The following is a 21,249-nucleotide window of genomic DNA, read 5'->3' on the forward strand; positions in this document are numbered from 1 at the left end:
GCTGAGGGGTCGGAGCCGAAGATAAGGATCTCTGTTTTATCGGTGTTAAGCTTGAGGCGGCTTGATTCCATCCAGTTGGAGATGGTGTGGAGTCCGTTGTGGAGGTTGTTTTTTGCAGTTGTAGGGTCTTTCGTGAGGGAGAGGATCAGCTGGGTGTCGTCTGTGTAGGATACTATGTTGATGTGGTGGGTCAGTGCGATGTTGGCGAGTGGGGCCATGTAGACATTGAAGAGCGCTGGGCTGAGGGAGGATCCCTGGGGGACATCGCAGATGATCTCGGAGGCCTCTGACAGGAACGGCAGAAGTTGGATTCTCTGGGTTCTGATGGTGAGAAATGATGAGATCCAGTCAAGAGCCTTGTCGCGGATTCCGGCGGTGTGGAGTCGAGTACGGAGGGTGCAATGACATACTGTGTCGAAGGCTGCAGAGAGGTCCAAGAGGATGAGTGCCGCGGTTTCGCCTTTGTTGAGCATGGTCCTGATGTCATCTGTGGCAGCGATGAGAGCGGTCTCGGTGCTGTGATTTTTTTGGAATCCGGATTGGGAGGAGTCGAGCGCCTTGCTGGAAGCGGGAGAGTTGGGCGTTGGCGACTTTTTCAATGACCTTTGCTGGGAAGGGGAGGAGTGAGATCAGCCGGTAGTTCTTCAGGTCATCTGGGTCCACCTTGTGCTTCTTCAGTGGGGCGTTGACTTCTGCGTGTTCCCAGATTTCCGGGAAGGTGGCTGACTCGAAAGAGCTGTTGATGGTGTCGCAGAGGTGGGGAGCAATGATGTTACTTGCTTTATTGAACATGTGGTGAGGGCATGGGTCCGATGGGTATCCGGAGTGGATGGAGGTCATGGTGTTGGCAATGTCTTCTTTGTTGACGAGGGTCCAGGTGGGAAGGAGGTTGGTGTTGCCTGGTGCGTTGGGTTCGTGGATGTCTGTGGTCTGTTGGTGGGTCTTGGGGTTGAAGCTGTTGTGGATTTCTTCTATCTTGCGGCGGAAGTGGGTGGCAAGGGAGTTGCAGAACTCCTGCGAAGGCGGGGGTTCGTTGGAGCAGGTCCTGAGGTTGGAGAGCTCTTTGACGATGCCGAAGAGTTCTTTACTGTTGTGAGCGTTGTTGTCTATGCGGCTTTTGAAGTGAGTTCTTTTGGTGGTGCGGATCAGCTGGTGGTGCTTGCGGATGGACTCTTTGAATGCGATGTGATTGGATTCGGTGCGGTCTAGGCACCAGGTCTTCTCCATTCTGCGACATTCTCGTTTGGAGTTCTGTAGGTCTGGTGTGGACCAGCTGGCCTTGGCGCTGTGAAGGGTGTTTAAGGGTTTTTTGAGCGGCGCAAGGGTGTTGGTGCAGTCTTCTATCCAGTGATGCAGGTTGGTGGCGGCTGTGTCAGGGTCCGGGGTTCCTGGCGGTGGGGTCTGGGCGAGGGTGGAGATCAGTTGTTCTGTTGAGATTTTGCTCCAGTTGCGTCGTGGGGGTTGTGTGTGGTGGTGGTGAATGGCTGGTTTCTGGTAGGAGAAGTGGATGCTGCGGTGGTCTGTCCAGTCGAGTTCGATGATGTGGCTGAAGGAGATGTGGCTGCTGGCAGAGAAGATAGGGTCGAGAGTGTGGCCTGCAGTGTGAGTGGGCGATGTGACGAGTTGTTGAGGCCGAGGTTAGCGAGGTTGTCCAGTAGGTGGTTGGTGTTGACGTCATTGTTGTTTTCTAGATGGAAGTTCAGATCGCCGAGGAGGATGTAGTCTGTTGTGGCGAGGGCCTGGATGCTGACGATGTCGGCGATGGTGTCGCAGAATTGAGCTCGGGGGACCAGGGGTCTGTAGATCAGTGTTCCCTTGAGGGTGGTGTTGGCATTGACGTAGATGTTGAAGTGGAGGTGTTTGGCGAGGTTGAGGGTGTCGTGGGTGCTGGTTGAGACTTTGATGGTGCTTTTGTGGACTACGGCGATCCCTCCTCCTGGTTTATTGGTGCGGTCTCTCCTTGTGATCTAGTAGCCATCAGTGATGGCAATGGCTATGTCGGGTTCAGAGGCCGAGTTCATCCAGGTTTCGGTGAGGAAGGCGATGTCCGGTGAAGTGGAGGTCAGCAGGTCCCAGAGTTTGATGGCGTGTTTGTGGATGGAGCGGGTGTTGAGTAGAATGCAGTTGAGGTGGTTGTCGGCAGGTCTGTCGGGGCACTTAAGGGTGCAGGTGAAACAGCAGGCTTGGCAGGCAAAGGGTCCTTTGGTGTTCTTCGGGGTGGACTGGAAGCAGGTGGAGGGGCATCCTGGATTGAGGGCGGGCCAGGGGTCCTGGTGCTGGGTGCAGTCCTGGTGCTGGGCGCAGTCCAGGCGCAGACGGGCGCCTTTCACGCTTGTTGTGATATCACGCTTGGAACACACTGCTTCAGCAGCTGAAGTCTGCTCATTAATGATGTGTTCCCCACTGCAACATAGTTTTTTCTCTATCTGAATCCCCTTGTGCGCGTGAGAGATATTGGCTATAGGATCTGCATCTTATGTCAGGTCCTAACAAAATCTAGCTTTATTCACTGTCACCTATTCAAGTTGGGTCTTCAATACAGCCCGACATTCCACCACCCACTTCCCGTAGACTGTACCTGGACTGGCATCTATCTGACTATGCAATATGACATTGGGCCCAAGGGCCTGTGTTTGTGGTGGCTGTGGTGGTGGTTCTATATCAAGTCTGAGAATAGCAGCACAAACACGTATGTTTTACTGACCGCTCATTAGCACCCCCGTAATTAGTTCTTATGACGCTTCTTGTGCCATTCTGAAGTGCCTGAAATTATGAATGTTCTGTTAAATAAGGCCACATGGTTAATACAATCGCTAGAGTCACAGTTGCATTTGTGACTTAAAAACTGGAACGTGCATGTGAAAAACGTTATATATCATTCTGAGAAGGCTCACTATTATTTTATCTGTTATGAGCTTCTCTTATGGCCATGTCACAGTGTCGCATCAAAGACATCATGTTTAACAGTATAGAATCTTCTGCCACTGGGGAATGACACCTAAGACCACATAAGATAACTCCTACAGCAATGTGCAGAGCAATGTACTACAGCACACAAATCCACACACATAACCTTTAAATATTAACATTTATGATACCATTCCAATATTTTCTATTAAAAGGAGGAAAAATAAGTGATCATTGGTTCTATGCTATGCACTTATCACAATGTACACGAGATTTATGGTCAAGGCAGTTTCAAACTTTCCTTTCCTCAAGCTTTATTTGTAGGTGCATTATCATTACACACTGCTAGGTACTCTACAGCATTTCCTACTATATTGCAGCTTTCAGAGAGCCTGCTCTCCCTGAGTCCTCTCTTTTTCCAACTGTAGTACATTGCTGAACTTGGGATACTAAAAGGTCTGCACTTTCTGCTTATCACACGCCTGGTCTACTGATATAAGTTATGGCATTATGCTAACCTGCTCTCATGGACCTCTCTGCTCTGCGTTACTCTGAAATAAAATACTCTGAGGAGGAAATGGATTAGAGCTGACAACACAGTACAGACTATCCCACAGAGGCATGGAACTGACTGGCATTACTTTTTCAAACATCTGAAAGTCAACACCCCTAACCCTGTTCATTACCACCAACCAGTGGTTTCAGCCTCCCCTATGCTCTTTAGTTAGGTATACCACATAAGGTTGTTGGGAAATCTCTGAGTCATGCATCCTTAACATTACTGACTAAGCTACACCACAGAGATGATGGGTGAGATATCCCTATCTGAGAACATTCAATCCTATTAGTCTCCATTTCCTGGGAATCGAGAGGAATGTTACATTTTGCTGATAAAATGTATATTTGAATTGTGCATTGCTGAGCTAGTTAGTTTCAGACATGATTTCCAACTTGCTTCAAAGCATATGTCCTTTCTACTCTCTTGAGACAACATGTCCTATTTGTCCCTGATCAAAGAGGTAGGCTCCTGAGAAAGTGCTTTCTCATTCATCTGACTGGATATTCGTTTAATTCTTTCCTTTTAGAGACTATAAAGGCTGACACCTGCTCCTCGCTTTCCCCGACCTCATCTGAATCCCTAGCTTAGCATTAGAGAATTCCCTTTCAGGGGAACCTGAATCTTATTTAATTTACATATGACAATCTTTAAACAGCTTGCCTTTGTATTTGATATTTGGACCCATTTGGATTATATGGAACAATGTTTTTATAAGGTAATTATTGGTTTGCGACTAATTTTATCAATTTGGATTTGTAGCTTTGTTCTGCTAATAAATATTCATGATTTGCAAATCAACAACTCTCTGTCACACTTGTGGGGTCTAATGTTCTACACTCTTATTAATGTATAGTTGATGAGTTGATGTTAAGCTTCAATTTGAGGCGAAGGTCTGTCCATTCAAGTGCAACTCGTACTTGAATTTGCACCAATGATTTGCACAATGCAAACCCAATCCCACGCTGCTTCAATCTGGTAGCAGAGGATGGTTCTCACTGAGGCTAGCAGAGTTAGAATTTGCCCCGGAGACTGTTAGAATCTGCTCCAGCCCACTCTGCCCCCCCAATGTTCCATGGTCCAAATTGAAGATTTTGCGACATTCCTGAAGCGGTAGGGGTGTCCTAGGAGTGTGAGTATAAGTTGGATTTTGTTTCTTTGATTATATGTTGTAGAACGTTTTGGTGTTTTGTGATGAGGTTTCAGAGTGTGGTGTCCACTGGTGTCCAGAAGGGTTCTGTTTTAGAGTGATGTTTGAACTGAAGAAAAAGCGATGCAGCAGCATGGGGAGGGATGGGCCTCGACTGATGACCACCGACAACCACTTAAACGGATGTCCTTTCTCCTACTGTTATTGACATATATAACACGTTCATTAATCCTTTGAAAACTAAGGTGCTGCAGAAAGAGATTGATTGGGCGAAAATAGCAAGAACCACCCATTAGTCCATGCTTTTTATGATAGGATCGAGCAGGCTTTTTGTCAGCATAGTGGCATCAAAAATCCTGAAAGAGGAAATCTCAGTAATTTTGTGTCTCAATTCATTCTTAATTTGCACCTGGAGTTTATCTTGCCTATTCCTCAGAGTGTGATTTGTTGGCAGTCAAAGCTGTTAGACAAAATACTACAAAATGCATAGCATTGAAGTGATGATTTTGAAGCAAGACAGAAGACGATCAAAGAAAAAATCATGTTGGCCCAAATGAAGTTAGCACAGAAAAGATTCCAAAATGGCCTGTATGTGGTAAGTTCAGTTTATGGTTCTGGTGGTGGTGGAGGAATGCAGGGAGTAGGCCATCAAGGTGGCAGTCAGATGGTGCAGCATGGGACTTGTGCCCCTCAGGGTAGGGGATGATGATTGCTGCATGATGCAAATAATCATTGATTGGCGTAGCCATGTTGAAATATATGAATGTGATGCTGACTCAAAATATACAAATGTCAAGAACCCAGAATGCTATCTTGCCCATGCAGCTAAATGTAAATGGTCCAAGGTTTAATGCCAATCTGAACCCCGAGTTCAACAAAACACGTTCACGAGCTATGACACTTTCCAACAGTCTCCGGTCTTTACCAGCTTCAGAGATGCAGGTTCTGACCAATCACAATGATGGTGCCTAAGAGGGGAGGCAGATTGTGTGTTGGCGCAGTCTTTAAGGTAAACTGTAGTGGACCATATGAAGATGGAAAGGTGAAAGACCACTCCCTGTCATTTTTTAATGCCACAGGAGAACCCACTCTACTGTAAGTATTGTAGAGGTCCGAAACCTACACCGCTTGGAAATTTCATTTGGCATTCCAAATAAGGGCATTGTGAATCCTGTTTCATATAAAGAACCAATAAAGATAGGTCATTTTAAAGAGAATTGTCAGTTTGTAATATGTGATTTGTGTCCAGTCAATCTGTTAGGCAGGAATCTACTCTGCAAATTGAATTGTGTGATCTGATATACATCAGGTGGTGTTAAGCTTCAGACACACAATGAAGATGTAGAATTTAAACTGAGCACATAAAAGCCATTCATTGTATTATTCCCAGTTTAAACAATGGTAGACTTAACCCTTGACTTAAAAGACGCTGTGAAGGACGACATTTGGGATTATACTGGCAAAGATTTGGCCTGATCAAAGATGTTGAACCTGTGAGAATAATAATCATGCCAATTGCAGAGTATCTATAGTAAAACCTCTCACCAGAGGTGGTGGCCAGAACTAAACCATGATTGAATCCATGCTAGAGCAAGGCATCTTAAAAGAGATATTATAGAGTCCCTGCAATTAACCTATAATAGGTTTGCAGAAATCAAACAAGAAATGGGGAATTGTTCAAGACCTATGAAAGGTCAATAATATTGCTGTCCCATGTTGTCCCGTGGTACTGAATCCTGCCGCAATACTTTTCCAAATATCTTGCAATGCTGAGTGGTTCACTGACGTAGACCAGTGCCAAGCATTCTTTTCCATTCGTTTGCATGAGGACATTAAATTCCTCTTTGCATTCCAGTTCCTAAATTAAGTTCTGGAATGGTGCCAAGTGTGACAGAGGTATACAGAAAGCCCCTCTATCTTTAACCAGATGCTGAAAAAGAATCTTGAGACCTTGCACTTGCAGTGCACTTCAATCATGATCCAGTACATCAACGACCTATTGGTGGCATCGACAACACAAGATGCATGCAGACAATATACCATTGTCCTGTTAAACCATTTGCCCAAGAATGGACATAAAGCGTCCCCAACCAAATTGCAGTATTGTAAGAAGGAATTCCTGTACATGGGACACCATATTTAGAAATGAGCAAGGAAGGTGTCTGAAGAGAGAATCTCTGCCATAATGAAAATGAACTAAGGAGTAAGGATGTTCCAGATATGGTGAGCTACATAGCAGTCGTCAAGGGAATCTCAACTTCTCCCTAGTGTCAGTGGCTTTGCAGAGGCTTACACACAAAGATGTGTCTGATCCACTAACTTAGGATATTAAATGCATGAGTGCCTTCCTTGAGCTGAGAGAAAATTCCTGCTGCACCCCGGCTCTAGAAATGCCTGCACATGAAAAGAACTTTGCTTTCTTTTTTAGTAAAAGGGCTGGGTACTTCCAGTCTGTGCTTACACAAACCCAAGTTAATTGTATGCACTCAGTCGCTTACTTTTATGCCACTCTTGACCAAGTATCTGCAGTGTTCCCAAGTTGCTAAAGGGTGGAAGCTACACATGATGTTGGCATTCAACAATGTAAGATTATTGGTCTGGGCTAAACTCTTATACAGTTATGGTTTTCCATTGTATTGAGATCTTGCTCAGCTGCATTTGAACACAACACAAGACCATTCGGAGGTTGACCCTCTATGAGCAGGTTATCCTCACTGTCTCAACCCTGCCACACTATTGCCTTTATTTGTGACTGAGGACCGTGATGATGGGGTTGGCTATGATCGTCTGAATGTTATACAATTATGCGCCAAGCAAAGACCAGACCTTCAAGATGTCCGTCTGGATGAGTCTAATTGTATGTTGTTTGTGGACAACTCTTGCTTAAGAGATGGACAAGGATTTCTGAAAGCAGCCTACGCTGTCTGCACCTTGGAGGATACAGTGAGAGAGCCTCCCAATTCTGCCATGTAACTTCTGCACAGGTCACTGAACTGATCACTCTTAATAGAGCCTGTTGGGTCTCTAACAATTTAAGAGTCACCATCTACACCTGATAGCCAAAGCAGGTGTGGCATAGTCCATGATTTCAGACATTTGCGATCCCAGAGGGGTTTTATGACTTCCTCTGGTACACAATGGAAATTATGTTATGGATCATGTGGATGCTTTGCAGTTGCCTGCTGAAATACTTGTAGTACAATGTGTAGCACAGAAGAGTGGATGTGATTTTGTAACTGCTAGCAACTGCTTTGCAGATGAGAGGGCCAGATAACGGACTCTTGAGTCTTACACATTTAATGGAAACTGTTCTGATAATTCAGGAAATTATGTTTCTACAAGCCTCTTGTTGACTGTTGCTAATACGTTTGAAATGGACAAGCACCTACAGGAGGAAGTTCCAGAAAGTGAACAAGAGGGCTGGGTAAGCACAGCATGTGTGAAGAATCAAGATGAGATGTGGGTTTCAACGGATGGGAGACCAGTCTTGCCGGCTAGATTTTTTTACAGCCAAATCGACATAGGGAGAGATGCAATAGTGAACTTGTTTAAGATGCACAGGTTTAATCCCTGTTTCTGTGTCATAAGTGAGAACCCATGTCAACACTGTGCCACATGTCAGCAGTTAAATGTGGGCAGGAGGACCATAGTAACAATGAGACATATATGAAGATCAGGTTGTCCTTTCAATAGCATGCAGCTTGATTTTGTTGGGATGGCCATTTGCAATGGACTCTGTTACATCCTAGTTGTATTGTACATTTTGTCACATTGGTTGGAAGTATACCCGGCCAGGAGAATTGCAACTCTCAATGTGGTCAAACTGTTGTTGCAGTAGTTGGTACCTTGGTCCAGCTTTCCAGTTTCTTTGTAGTCCGTCCATGGCAGACATTTCAATAAGATTATTTGCATGCTGTGTCGCCCTATAAGTGGAAAAGAGATTTCATTGTAATCACTGGCCTGAAGCATCTGGCATCATCGAACATATGATTAGGACTTTGAAGTCCTGTCTTGTCAAAGTGTGTGCATCCACATCCATTAAGAAACCTTACGTTTGTAGACCCCCTAGCATGACCCCTTTCAAGTCATCCTGTGACAAATACTTCTGTGAAGTGTGGTGGTCTTTCTGCCTGTATACATGCTTCTTATATCCAAGGGAGACAATCTGTTGAAGAGGTGGTTGCTGATTTGCAGTAAAAACTTCAGAGCACCCCAAATAACCTGAGGGGATAAAAGAGTGTCTCCACGTGTCTCAAAGTCAACCTGAGAGAAGTGTTGAGCTGTGGTGACTGAGCTAAGAGTAGCTATAGTGAACCAAGTTGAAGAGACAGTGAATGATAACTGTGAGCCTGAACAAGGGCCAAGCAGTGCAACCATAAAAGGTCTAAGAAGAGAAAGTTGGCCAAGGAAGGGTGAGCAACTATAAGGGGTGGTGTGTCTGAGGAGTACATCTCAGAATCAGTGAATGAAGAAACAGAGACAAGTGCGCAAAGTGACAGTGAAGATGAACAGCCTGTAATTAGGATATCAAAGAGAACATGGATACCTAGTAGAAGAACTCTGCTCCTGAATGGACATACTTTGCTGAAAGTGAACCTGATTTGAGAATTCAGAAGTCTGAAGATCAAGAGTTTGAAAAGCGTCCCTGGATAGGGCTACCACAGTGAAACTTGATTGATATTTGACATACCTTCAAGTGAGCTTTTAGAAACGAACTGGATCTTTTCCTAATTTATGAAAGTTCTTAGGTCCCAGTATTCAGTAGAAGAGAAGGGGTGTCATTTTAGAAGAAGCTTATACATGTATAGGGATAACCTCTGAAGATAGCAAAACATGTATATTCACATTTGAGCTGATCAATGTTTTGCAAATTTGCACAAGCAGAGGACGACAAATAGAATTTGCTGTGCTTCTTAATTTTTTTTCTTTGACATCTGTCTCTGAAGAAACCATGGTGTCTAATGCACCAAACAAACGTGGGGTGATACTGACTGTCCTGGTAGTTGTCTTGATTATTTTTATGATTGCTACTTTAGTGGTCTTCAATTTTCCTTCCGCCATAGCTAAACCTAATTCAACTCACGTAGACAAACAGTATAGATTTAATGTGAAGATTTTACATGGAGATGGTTCCAAGGGACCTATACCAATAATATTTTGTTTAACCTGTTGCGTGAACACTCTAGAGTTGTGCATGATCGTTATTTCTCCGCCTACTTGCCTGCATCTACTGCAGTGGTGACTTTCAATCAATCAATCAGGGGATTTCTATAGCGGGGCTAATCACCCATGAGGGTCTCAAGTCGCTGGGGGAAGGAAGCGGGGGGAAGGAATTATCAGTCCATCACTTTCCTCTTGTAGTATAATGCTTAGTCCTCCTTATCAAAGTTATCATCAGATTTGGTTTGAACTTTATTTTTCAAACTTTGGCTTCGTCGTTGACCAGGTGCTTAGGTACAGACATTTGACTCCTCGTTATAATGTTAGGGTTATGGATATGGTATGGCATGCTTTAGGTCTCCATTAAAGACTAATGTTTCTTGTGCTGAGAAAGAATGGATCACATATATGATTATTAAACCTGAAAGAATTGTATTGAGGAGTTACAAGATAGGAGGATGTAACTTGAATAGAAGGGAAAGAGAGAACATCATGGTGAGTGGGAAAAAGAAGAGAAATTATTGGAGACTGGGATAGACCACAAGATGAGTTCAGATCATCAACAGCAAGGAAAACTTTGTTTTATGAGAAGAAAGGAGAATACCAGAAATCCCCAAATGATGGGTTGGAATTAATACCTGTAGAGATTCGAAGTTCTGGGAAGAACAGGCATTTAGGGGGAAGGGATCCTGTCATTTCTGGAGTTTCTTATGTGTGTGGTATAAATGTTTACTTTCAGCTTCCTGCAAATTGGGCAGACAGCTGCTATCTATCTTTAATGTCGCCTACAGTGTATTATGTAGATGAGATAGATGTTAGGGGAATAGTGTGTCATGGAAGAGCTAACAGTACTCCATTGCAAATAGTAGGGTACATCCTTGGTGCTATGATTCCGTCTGTAGAAGTGGTTTTACATGACCTAAACATTAGAAAGCTGTCTCCACGTATTGATTATCTTGCCATCAATACAGCTAGTACATTGACTTCTACAAATACAGAATTTGTGGCACATAGAGGAATTGCTCTCCAGAATAGGCTTGCTTGAGACATCTTACTGGCAAAAGGGGGTGGAGTCTGTTGCATGTTATGCATTCAGCACTATTCATGTACATGCCTGATGAGAACAAAGAAATAAACATGTTTATAAATGACACTTCTGTTTCAAATAACTTGAAGAAGCTGAAAGTTGGAACGGGTGCCTGGGAGGCAAATTGGAAAGGGATTTTCTGCAATTGGTATGTAGCTTGGTGGCTTTGGCAGTGGACCATTGCAGACTACTTCAAACACAATATTGATTATTGCTATCTTTATTATATGTGTATCAGGTAGATCATAATGATGCCTGGAAATAAGGGATCAAAGTGTAATGGAGGAGAACCCGCAACTGATGGGAATGGGTTTAAATGGAAGAGAGAAGTTGAGCTTGAGGAGATGCAGTGTCATATTTATGAAGAAATAAAAGGTTCAATGGAGTCTGAATGTAAGAGCAGAAGTCAACATTAGGGTTTTGAAAATCAGTCACAAGGGACTTATGAATGTAGTATGTGATGAGTGTGAATCATCAGAGAGGGGAATTGAAGATGCTCTGTCTCTATTTTTCATTTTGCCTAACATGTACTAATGCACATCATATCTAATGCAGATCATGTACTCATATATATAAAATGTGATGTACACTTAAAATTGACTATAATTAGTGATTTCACCATATTAAACATAATTAATGTAGGCCTCAGTTAAACAACTTACTCTGTCATGGACAATGTGGATTTTGACTGTTGTGATTCCATACATGCCCACATTTTAGAAGGGAAAAATCAGGAGAATGTATTTCCTCAATTAACTTCCATTGGGGCCTGAATCGGGTTACTGTTTTGTATGGGATTTGCAAGTCTGCTGCTGCAGGATTGGCTATTAGATACCCAAATGTATGTTTTTTCCTTACCTGTCACATGTCCACCAAGAATTAAGAATTCTGTAGCAGGCGTAACAGATTCTGTGTGATGTCTGTGCATGCTGGCTTGCGCACACAGACCGTCACTATAGTTAGCACACGGAGACAGCAGCTTGTGCACACTGCACAGCTTAAAATGGGTGACAGGCAGTACGCTTACCAAAGTCATGTGTGCCCTGCACCGATCTTGCTCCCAAATGAGCAGAGCACCTCACAGCACAGCAAAGTACCCTTTCCTTTGATGAGCGCCTCCTTCCACAGCGCTGGATCCTTGCTTCAGTACAGAGCTCAATTGGGAAACCTGGCAATGTCTGTTGCTGCAGCTTGGTCAATGTGATAAGAACAACGTGGTCTCCTCAACAACATCATCAGCAAGTCCATGGAGGAGTGGAAGGTATGGATCCTGCCAGGGTCAGCACCTACAAGTAAACCACCAGGACTCATGCTCCGAGCACCAATGTGAATTTGAACGTATGTGCCATTAGTGCGGCAAAGTTAGTGAATCGAGCCCTTAGATCGATTGAGTCATTTTATTACAGTTTGGTCAAAGGTTGCTTTTGTGTGTGATTGAAACAGTGGGGTTTGAAGTGTTTTATAGGAACAAAATTACTGTAAAGTTTAATTCCCTCTCATCTCAGCGCACTTAAGTTCCTTTCCAAGAAAGCGATTTTTGATGAGTGCTGCTCTTCGCTGTGGCACAGTGTTAATGCAGGTCCAGCCATAGTTGGAGTTTTTGTTTGCACAGGTTGCCAGGGACTGTCCTGTTGTTTCCTTCAAATTCTATTCACATCCTAGCGCATCTTGCTGTGTTCACATTTAAATCCAGCATTATTAGTTTCCTGCGTGTGCTCGAGGAGGCAGCTTGTCTTGGTGTCTCTGTCCTAGCCTCAGGCGGTTATGTTTTCCTGAAGTGTAGGTAAAATGGACCTGATTTAAGAAAAGTGGCACCACTTTTCTTTCACCCCATAGCTCCCCCCTAATACCACCATATGTGCGCCGTATCTAAGATACAGCGCACCATGGAGGTAGTTAGGGATCGAGCACCAAACTTTTTTATGCTAGTTCGGAGCTTTATAGGATTACCGTAAAAAATGTTGACGCTAATCCTGCAAAGCTCATTGAGGCCTATTGTAAACAATGGTGTGCCTCCTTTTAACGTCTGCTCTGAGCAGGTGCTAAAAGTGCCAAAAAAAATACACATTTTTCAGCCCCCCCTAACGGGTTACAAAGTTGTGCAATGCATGCATTGTGCCACTTTGTAAATTTTGCGCTGGAATTTTGGTCTCGTTGGGCCACATTAGTGCCAAAAAAATGAAGCTAATATGGCACAAGGAGGCGGTAGGGGCTCTTAAATCTGCCCCTATGTGTTTAGCAGAGGCAGGTAGGTGTTAATGGAATGAGTGCTCGCCTTGTGATGCTCATTTTAATGAGGTGAAAAACTGAGAGTTCCTTTGTCCTTGTGATAATTCAATTGAACCATGTGTATTTTCCAAGCACTACTCAGGCCTGTTTGCAAAAGGGCAGGCAGAATTCCATGGAAACAAACAGAGCTTTAATGTATCGCCACAGAATTCCACTGAATAAAATTCTGTGAGCTCCGTCCACCCCTAGCACTGTTCTGCTCTTTCCCTTTCATAAAATACCCCTCAGTTATTAAGGGTTATCATGATTATTTACTTTTCCAAGTGTTTAACCCATGCCACCTCCTTGAGCAAGTGAGACTGTTCTGCTCTTCTACCTTGAGCGGTTCAAGTTTTCTTAGACTTTTAGTTGACAATAATACCACAAACCTATACACTATGACCTTCTAGGGGAACTACCTAGAGGTGATGCAATGGCTAATTAAGCCCGGCCAACTCTATACTAGAACTATTTGCCTCCACTGACTCACACACCATTATCTCATTCTCCCAGCTGCCAACCTTTTCCATTGAGCTCGTGTAAAAACTTTATAACTTTCTAATAATGGTCTATGCGCCATATACATGTAAAGTAATGGACCAAATGAATGTTCTTGACTGTTTCCTTATCAACAGGAGCAAACATTTTGCCCAAGATTGTGGTTGAACTTCGACCTATGGGTAAGGCTGTTTACTCAGTCTTCAAAACTAAGGTCTATGATCCAGTTGCGGCTGGATTTCATGTGTGTTCTCTGGACTACATTTAGAACAAGTTGCTCATGCACTGTGTATATGTGTGTAAAACATGAGATTTTTACGAGACTACCATGGGTCAGCTTTACAAAAGTGAATATGAGGAGTTATCTGTGCAGTGCAAAGTATATTTCTTGACATAAATAATGACTGCCCTTGCAGGTTCTTGATTTTTTTAACCTAGAGATTCACAGATTGTCCAATAATATTTATTTGCCCTTTCTGAAATACCTTACAGTAGTATACTGAGAGTTATATGTTGGTCCAACACAATCCTGGTAGGTTCTTTGAATGTTGCGTGTTTCTGACACATACAATGGAAAGCAATCTAAAACATTGAAAAGGGGAATAGTCACTAATTTACTTGCCAGTTAATTCAATGAATAGCTACTACTGAACTGTTTTCCCTTTGCCTTTTCTGTAAAGGGACCAAAAGCACTCATCCAGGATATTCCAACACAAATCAGATATAAAGGCACTTGTTATATAATGCAGGATTTAGGATTATAGGCCCCAATATGGGTTTGGCAGATGGAAAACTCAGTCCGCCAAACTCCCAACAGGGTGGCCACAGCCTTCGCGGGACGACCTCCCTGCTGGAGCTATTGTGGGTTTCCTGCTAGGTCAGCAGACATAAACCTAAGTTTCCACCCACTGGCCTAGCAGGAAACAGGCTACAGCATTGTCTCTGGCTTGTAATCGAGCCGGCGGCAATGCTGTCGCCTGCCGGGTGCACCAGCACCCCAGCAGTGTTCATTTTCTGCTTTGCAAAGCAGACAGTTAACATTGCAATGGTGCTGGCCATGGGGCCCCTGCTCCTGTTCTCCACCAGCCTTTTCATGGCGGTAGCACCACCATGAAACCTCTAGCAGAGAACGAGGTCATAATTCCCAGGGCAGCTCCTCTTGCAACGATGCCGTAACTGATTAGGATCTCCACCACAGCCAGACCGCTGGGATCAAAGATCCTGGCGGAGCTGGCGGTTCCCTGGCAGTCCGACTGCCAGGTTTGTAATGTGATGGTCGGACCACCGCACTGGGGGCGATTCAGACAGCCACCGTGAGTGTGGCAGTCTAGAGACCGCCACACTTGTAATAAGGTCCTATGGGGCATATTTATACTCTGTTCGCGCGGGAATTGCGTCGTTTTTTTTAACACAAATCCGACGCAAAACTAACTCCATATTTATACTTTGGCGTTAGACCCGTCTAGCGCCAAAGATCTTGGAGTTTGCGTCATTTTTTTGCGTGGACACCTACCTTGCGTTAATGATATGCAAGGTAGGCGTTCCCGTCTAAAAAATGACTCTGAGGCATGTGCGCCGTATCTACACTCCCGGGCAAAAATGACGCCGGGGAGTGGGCGCGTCAAAAAAAATGACATCCAGCCGTTTTAGCGTCATTTTTTAACGCCTGGTCAGGGCAGGCGTTAAGGGACCTGTGGGCTCGGAAGGAGCCCAGAGGTGCCCTCCCATGCCCCCAGGGACACCCCCTGCCACCCTTGCCCACCCCAGGAGGACACCGAAGGATGGAGGGACCCATCCCAGGGAACTTAAGGTAAGTTCAGGTAAGTATTTATTTATTTATTTTTTGTGGCATAGGGGGGCCTGATTTGTGCCCCCCTACATGCCCCTATGCCCAATGACCATGCCCAGGGGACAGAAGTCCCCTGGGCCTGGCCCTTGGGCAAGGGGGCATGACTCCTGTCTTTGCTAAGACAGGAGTCATTTCAATGGGGGTTGGGAGTAAAAAGAAATGGCGCTAATCGGGTTGAGGCGAAAATTTTGCCTCAGCCTTACTTGCCCCATTTTTCGCGCCCAAGCTCCATTTTCCCCTACGCCGGCGCTGCCTGGTGTAAGTCATTTTTTTTTACGCACACCAGGCAGCTCCGCCGGCTAACGTCATTCCATAAACACGGCGCCCGCATGGCGCTTTGTAATGGCGTTAGCCGGCGTTAAATTTTTGGACACACAACTGCGTTGGCGCAGTTGTGCACCAAAAAGTATAAATACGGTCCTATATGTCTTGAGACCTTCACTGCTGCACATTTTTCAAACACATGATCTGTAAGTCACTTCTGCAGTCCCTCTGACTGGAACATGTCTCCAAGTGGGGCAGCGGTCTGTGCAGAACCATTCCTTGGTGTTTTACCAGCTAAATAACACCAACATGTTTGTTCAAATGCTGTTCATTGTAAATGTATTTCACGTTTTCTAGATGGTATTTAACTATGCAAATGAAGAACCCATTGGTCGGTGAGAAGATGTTTGAAATAGTGTGTACAGTCCATTTCATCTACTTAGTATTACAGAAAGTAAAACAGAATTAAAAGAAGAATTTTCAGCAAATGGATTTTGTAATTTTATGTATCGGCCCACTTGCACAAAATTACGGACCTCTATTTTAGTGATGTATTTTATATCCAGAGTCAAATGAGCATCCTTGTCTTTAGTTGATTTTTAAGTCTCCAAGCTTCCATGAATATGCTCTTCCTTCCATGTACATGCTTGTAAGTATACTTCTCAGTCAGTCTGTCTTCTCATTTCTATGATTATCTTTGAGTATCATACTCATGCTTTGTGCACCCACATGTATGGGCCTTCCTGTCTATCAGTACTGACTACTTGTCTCAGAGTAGGCTTCTCTCTCTGCCCATCTTTCCATGTGCTGCCTTGCTATGTACTTCTTTTCTATGTGTCTCTAAACCTTTGAATAAGTAATACCGAGCCTTTCTGTTTCTGAGCATTGCTGCCTGTGTCTCCTTTTATGTGTGCCTTTTCATTTTTGTGTATCCTGGTCTCTGGTTGTCCTATGTATCACTTCTGCTTTTCTGGCCCCATGTCACTGTCTACCTTGATTTTTTACTTTGCCAACTACAAGCCTGATATAGAGGCCGACAAATGCTAAATATCCACCAAAAAGGTGCAGATGTCCCGTCGACTCCCTTTAGTAAGCGTAGATATCAATAAACTCTAAATAGGGCATACAAGACATGTTACACTATTAAGTGTAACATGCAACTGTCAAAGTCGAAATCAAGCACCAAGTGCCTCCTTATCCCGATTCCTCTTAGCACGTATGTTTCATTGTCCCTATGTCAACAAGAAACAGTACAAACCTAACTGATTGTCATTAACCCCAGATGGCTGAGAACCTCAGCTTTCACCAAATGCTAAGTCACTTGGATTCACTCTGGACACCAATCTTATACTCAAGGAAAACATGGGGCCCTCAGCACAGTACACCGTGCACATGCACGGGGAGAGGGGAGGCCCCTGACTGGGACATCTCAGGGGGCCCCCCTTAAGTTTCCATCCGCCACTGGATGAAGGCTCAAGTTTTAAAGAACACTATCTGCAGGGTATAATAAAACATTATTTTAGTTGTTTATCTTGTGATTTTCATAACGGTTCTCTATTTTTTTTGTAAAAAATATAACCAAATTGTTTTGACCTCATTTTTCACGCTTGTTTTTTCTGCCGATAGTTTTGGAAAGAGCTTAGATGCATGTGTACGTACATTGACATCTGTGTGATGAATAGTTTGCAGTGTACATGACAACATTTTTGTGTAGCATAATTGTTGACATTCCTTATGAAAAGTTTTAAATATACTTTGCAGCACAATGAGCACCTAAATAATGAGTTATTAAATATGTTGGGTGAGCAGTCTATTATGTTCCTTATCCTTTCGGGAATATGATAAACCCTAACCACATATATCGACAATGGGAGTGAATTCAGTTTGTGTGATATTGTAACCTTTGCATGTCTAAACTTTGTAATATTAAGACCGTTTTTTAAACATATACAAATGTATTTGGCATTAGTTATTAGGAAGAACAACTAATATTTACAAAGGGTTTCTCCGATGGAGTAATGAAGACAGACACTGGTCATGTCACTGTTCTTTATATAGTGTGAGGCAGCTACCATCAAGGTGACAATGAACAGGAGACATTGGTGCCTGTGACGTTTGACTGCACTGTAAGAGAAAGTATGCAATTCATTCAGGAACACTACCATGATAATTTAGCACAGAAGAAGCGATCCCCGCCCCAGTCACTGACATTTAGGGCTGCAGCGTCAGCCATGCACTGTGGCATCCCCTGTACGGAGGAAGCATAGCAAAGAGCCAGAGCCAACAAAGGACCCGCTTACAGCCTCCCTTTCAGACCATGGCAGCCATTGCAGCGAGGAGAGAGATGAAAACGCTGGAGAAGAAGGAAAACAATCGAGTACATAGAGTGTCACTTTCTTAGCTGCAATAGCAAATTGTTAAGCTAATTGGACCCTTCACGACACAGGAACTAATTCTAACTGGAAAATTGCTAATTGAGGTTATTTGTTCAGAAATGCTGTGTAGCAACAGTGATGAGGTAGTTGGAAACTCATGTTGATCAGCTTACTCAAGGTAGAGGAGAGCACTGAGGGCCATTTGTGATCAGCTTAGTCTAGGATGATGGCAGCTGTGGGGTGCATACAAGATCAGAAACTGGCTTACTAAAGGTTGAGGACAGCAGCGCCAATCATTCATGATTAGTTATCTGCTTACCTGAGAACCACAGTAGGGTTCATTGACGATAAGTGCTGGGTTTCTTCCAAGTAGATTAAGGAGGTGGGAATCATTCATGATCAGCATTTAGTTGAAGACCACAGTGGGGAACATTCTTGATTGGTGATTGGCCAAAGATTAAGAAGAGTGCCGGGAGTTTTGTATACAAAGAGGCAGATAATCAGACACATCTGTCCTTAGATTGCTTTCACCTTTGCTTCACATGACTCTATGATTACGCCCCTTCTGCTGAAGTGCACTCATGGTAAACCACCCTATCATTCTGCTCCCCAAGACAGGAGTATGAGTTTTGGAGAGGGGTTGTTTTATATTCATCCATAATGTACAGCTCTCAAAGAACAAATATTGTCATTAGAATGATGAGGATGTGAAACACATGGGCTCCTTTTGGCGAAGAAGAGGCCAGAGATCGAGTTCTTCTTCCAGTGTGAATATATGGATATGCCTGTTTGAAGACAAAGGACGGGATTTAGCGTTTATGGGTTCTTGCGTGCTATTGGCTATTCAATGTTAAAAAGGATCGCTTGATTTTTTTTTCATTGGTCATTAAGAAGCATCATCTGTCTCAACAACAGGGAACATGCGCAATCGGTGCTATTAAGTGACTCCTTTCACAAGCCAGCACTCAAAATACAGACACAACTAGCACTTATACTCTCTGCTCACTCTGCTTATGAAAGACTAGCTTCATACACGCAGGCACATCCAAGTACACTTCGACCTTTCTAGGAGTGATGGATTGTTTTCTGAGATAGACACCCACCCAGAACAACTACATTTCTCTTGCTCTACTCATGATGAATTTCTAATCATACCCAGTAAAAACCTAAAACCTGTATATTCAGCCTCTTTGATGATTTGATCAGCTACTTTGCACCCAACACATAGAAGCAGAAATGGCTTGCATTTACTTTCCATCATAGTGCACTCTGGAATACTGATAAATCACCCACACAGATTAGTGGCATGTTTGTGCTATGCCACAAATACGTATCTACCACTACTACAGACGCAGCTCACACTTGTTGTGAAATCTCCTTAATTACTAAGAAGACGAATGAACATTGTGTTGTGTCTGTGAGATGACCTTTACCTCTGATGGACAAATTAGCTGTACTGGTGTAGAAAAGGTATCAACTTCAGCCTTCTGTCCTTCTGGCTGGAACTATAAGGAAACACATACATCAGTAAAAAATGATCCTTGTAACATTCTCTTGTCCCATCGTTCTGCTTTCTCTATTGTTACATCCAACATAAATGTTCATGGCCTCTCAAACCTCACACCTCATCGACGCTGAGTGAGGCCGGTGGTCCATGATGACAATCAAAGGGCACACCGAGCATGGTGGGCATTTCCTTTAAGATCTACATTTACTGATTTGGACAACCTGATAGGATGGCTCAAATGGGTATCAGTTCTGAGCTAAAAGCACATGTTTATGATTACCTGTGACATGGCATACACGATCACACATCCCACTTCTTTTTATAATATGGATGAATTAATATTGACCATTTTTTATAGGTCACAGTGTATACTGAATTGTCTCTTGCTGCTTAAATGGTGAATGCTATTATTGTCCAACCCATTTGTGCTTACTTGCAGCTGAGTAGAATGCCTTTCTCTCAAAGGAACATCCAAGTAATGGTCCTGGCAGATCATTTTTCATTCACCCTTTTTAAAATGTTATATTTGTTATGCAGTGGGCACCACAGAAAAGTATCATATGTGACTCGGTAACAACATCATGTGAAACAAATCTATATTCGATTAATACCTCTAACATTACAAAACGTATCCTTTACATCAGTAAATACATCAGTAAACAATTAATTATTAAAAAGCTCTACCAGCAATGTCTCTATTTCTTTTCATTATATCATCAGTCGTAAAATATCATCCGGGCATGGTCCATGACACCTTCGAGCCCTCCCTCCGTTCTGTAATTTCAAACGTGCACATATCAACTAAAAAACACATTGCCTCCATATTATTACAAAATATGTATTTGTGGGAAGAATAGAGATATCCCTTTTTTACAACATTCCATGCCAAGTTGAAGACGTTTGGCTTGCTTAGAAGGATGGAGAATGGTATGAAAAGGAACATACAGCAGGTACTGTAGTCGCCTGGCAGCCCATACGTAGCAACGTTCTGTAGAGGACACTTTAAACAAGTTTATATATGAATGATATATATGTGCCATGCCTCGTTTATATGAACAGTACCAATATTACGGAGTATATTGAAAGTGAAAAAGCAAGTGTGGGCGTGGTAAATAATAGATCCAATTTCTAGAATGTACTTGAGGCAATCAGGGATCAGTGTTACTTAAAACAATAATGGTTCAATGTTAACACTTATCAACACCTTATACAAGAACCAGTGAACTCTGAGGTCCTATGAACTTAGGCCCATATTTATACTTTTTTAGCGCCGCATTTGCGTCATTTTTTGACGCAAAAGTGGCACAAACTTGCAAAATACAATTGTATTTTGTAAGTTTGCGCCGTTTTTGGGTCAAAAAGCAGAGCAAACGCAACGTTTTATGAACATCATTGAGTGCTATTGTGGCTGATTTTTCACATTTACATTTTTGATATTTTGAGACAAGGCTAGTTGTTGCCTGCTGGGCTTGGTTTGTGTAAATGGTTTGCAGGTGGTTGACATTAATACTAATTTTAGGGACCTGGACCTATTTTTCATCATCCGAGTTTAACTCAGAGCAAGGAAGAGAAAAGAAGTAAAGGGGGGTCAGAAAGAGGAATGGAGTAATAGGAAAACAGTGACAAAG

At 43.3% G+C, this 21,249-nt stretch overlaps 1 protein-coding gene across 1 annotated transcript in view; it reads right to left on the minus strand.

Moving 5' to 3' along the window:
* Nucleotides 1–16,154: 16,154 nt before the first annotated feature.
* Nucleotides 16,155–21,249, minus strand: part of LOC138260033 (phospholipase B1, membrane-associated-like) — a 171,669-nt gene continuing 166,574 nt past the window's right edge. The window contains exons 15-16 of the mRNA XM_069208114.1: nucleotides 19,548–19,619; nucleotides 16,155–18,899 (exon numbers count right to left, since the gene is read on the minus strand). Of these exons, the coding sequence (XP_069064215.1) occupies nucleotides 18,786–18,899; nucleotides 19,548–19,619 (186 nt within the window). The 3' untranslated portion in view covers nucleotides 16,155–18,785. The remainder of the gene's footprint in view (nucleotides 18,900–19,547; nucleotides 19,620–21,249) is intronic.

This window comes from Pleurodeles waltl, chromosome 9 (assembly GCF_031143425.1).
Source record: "Pleurodeles waltl isolate 20211129_DDA chromosome 9, aPleWal1.hap1.20221129, whole genome shotgun sequence".
Lineage (NCBI taxonomy): Eukaryota > Metazoa > Chordata > Amphibia > Caudata > Salamandridae > Pleurodeles > Pleurodeles waltl.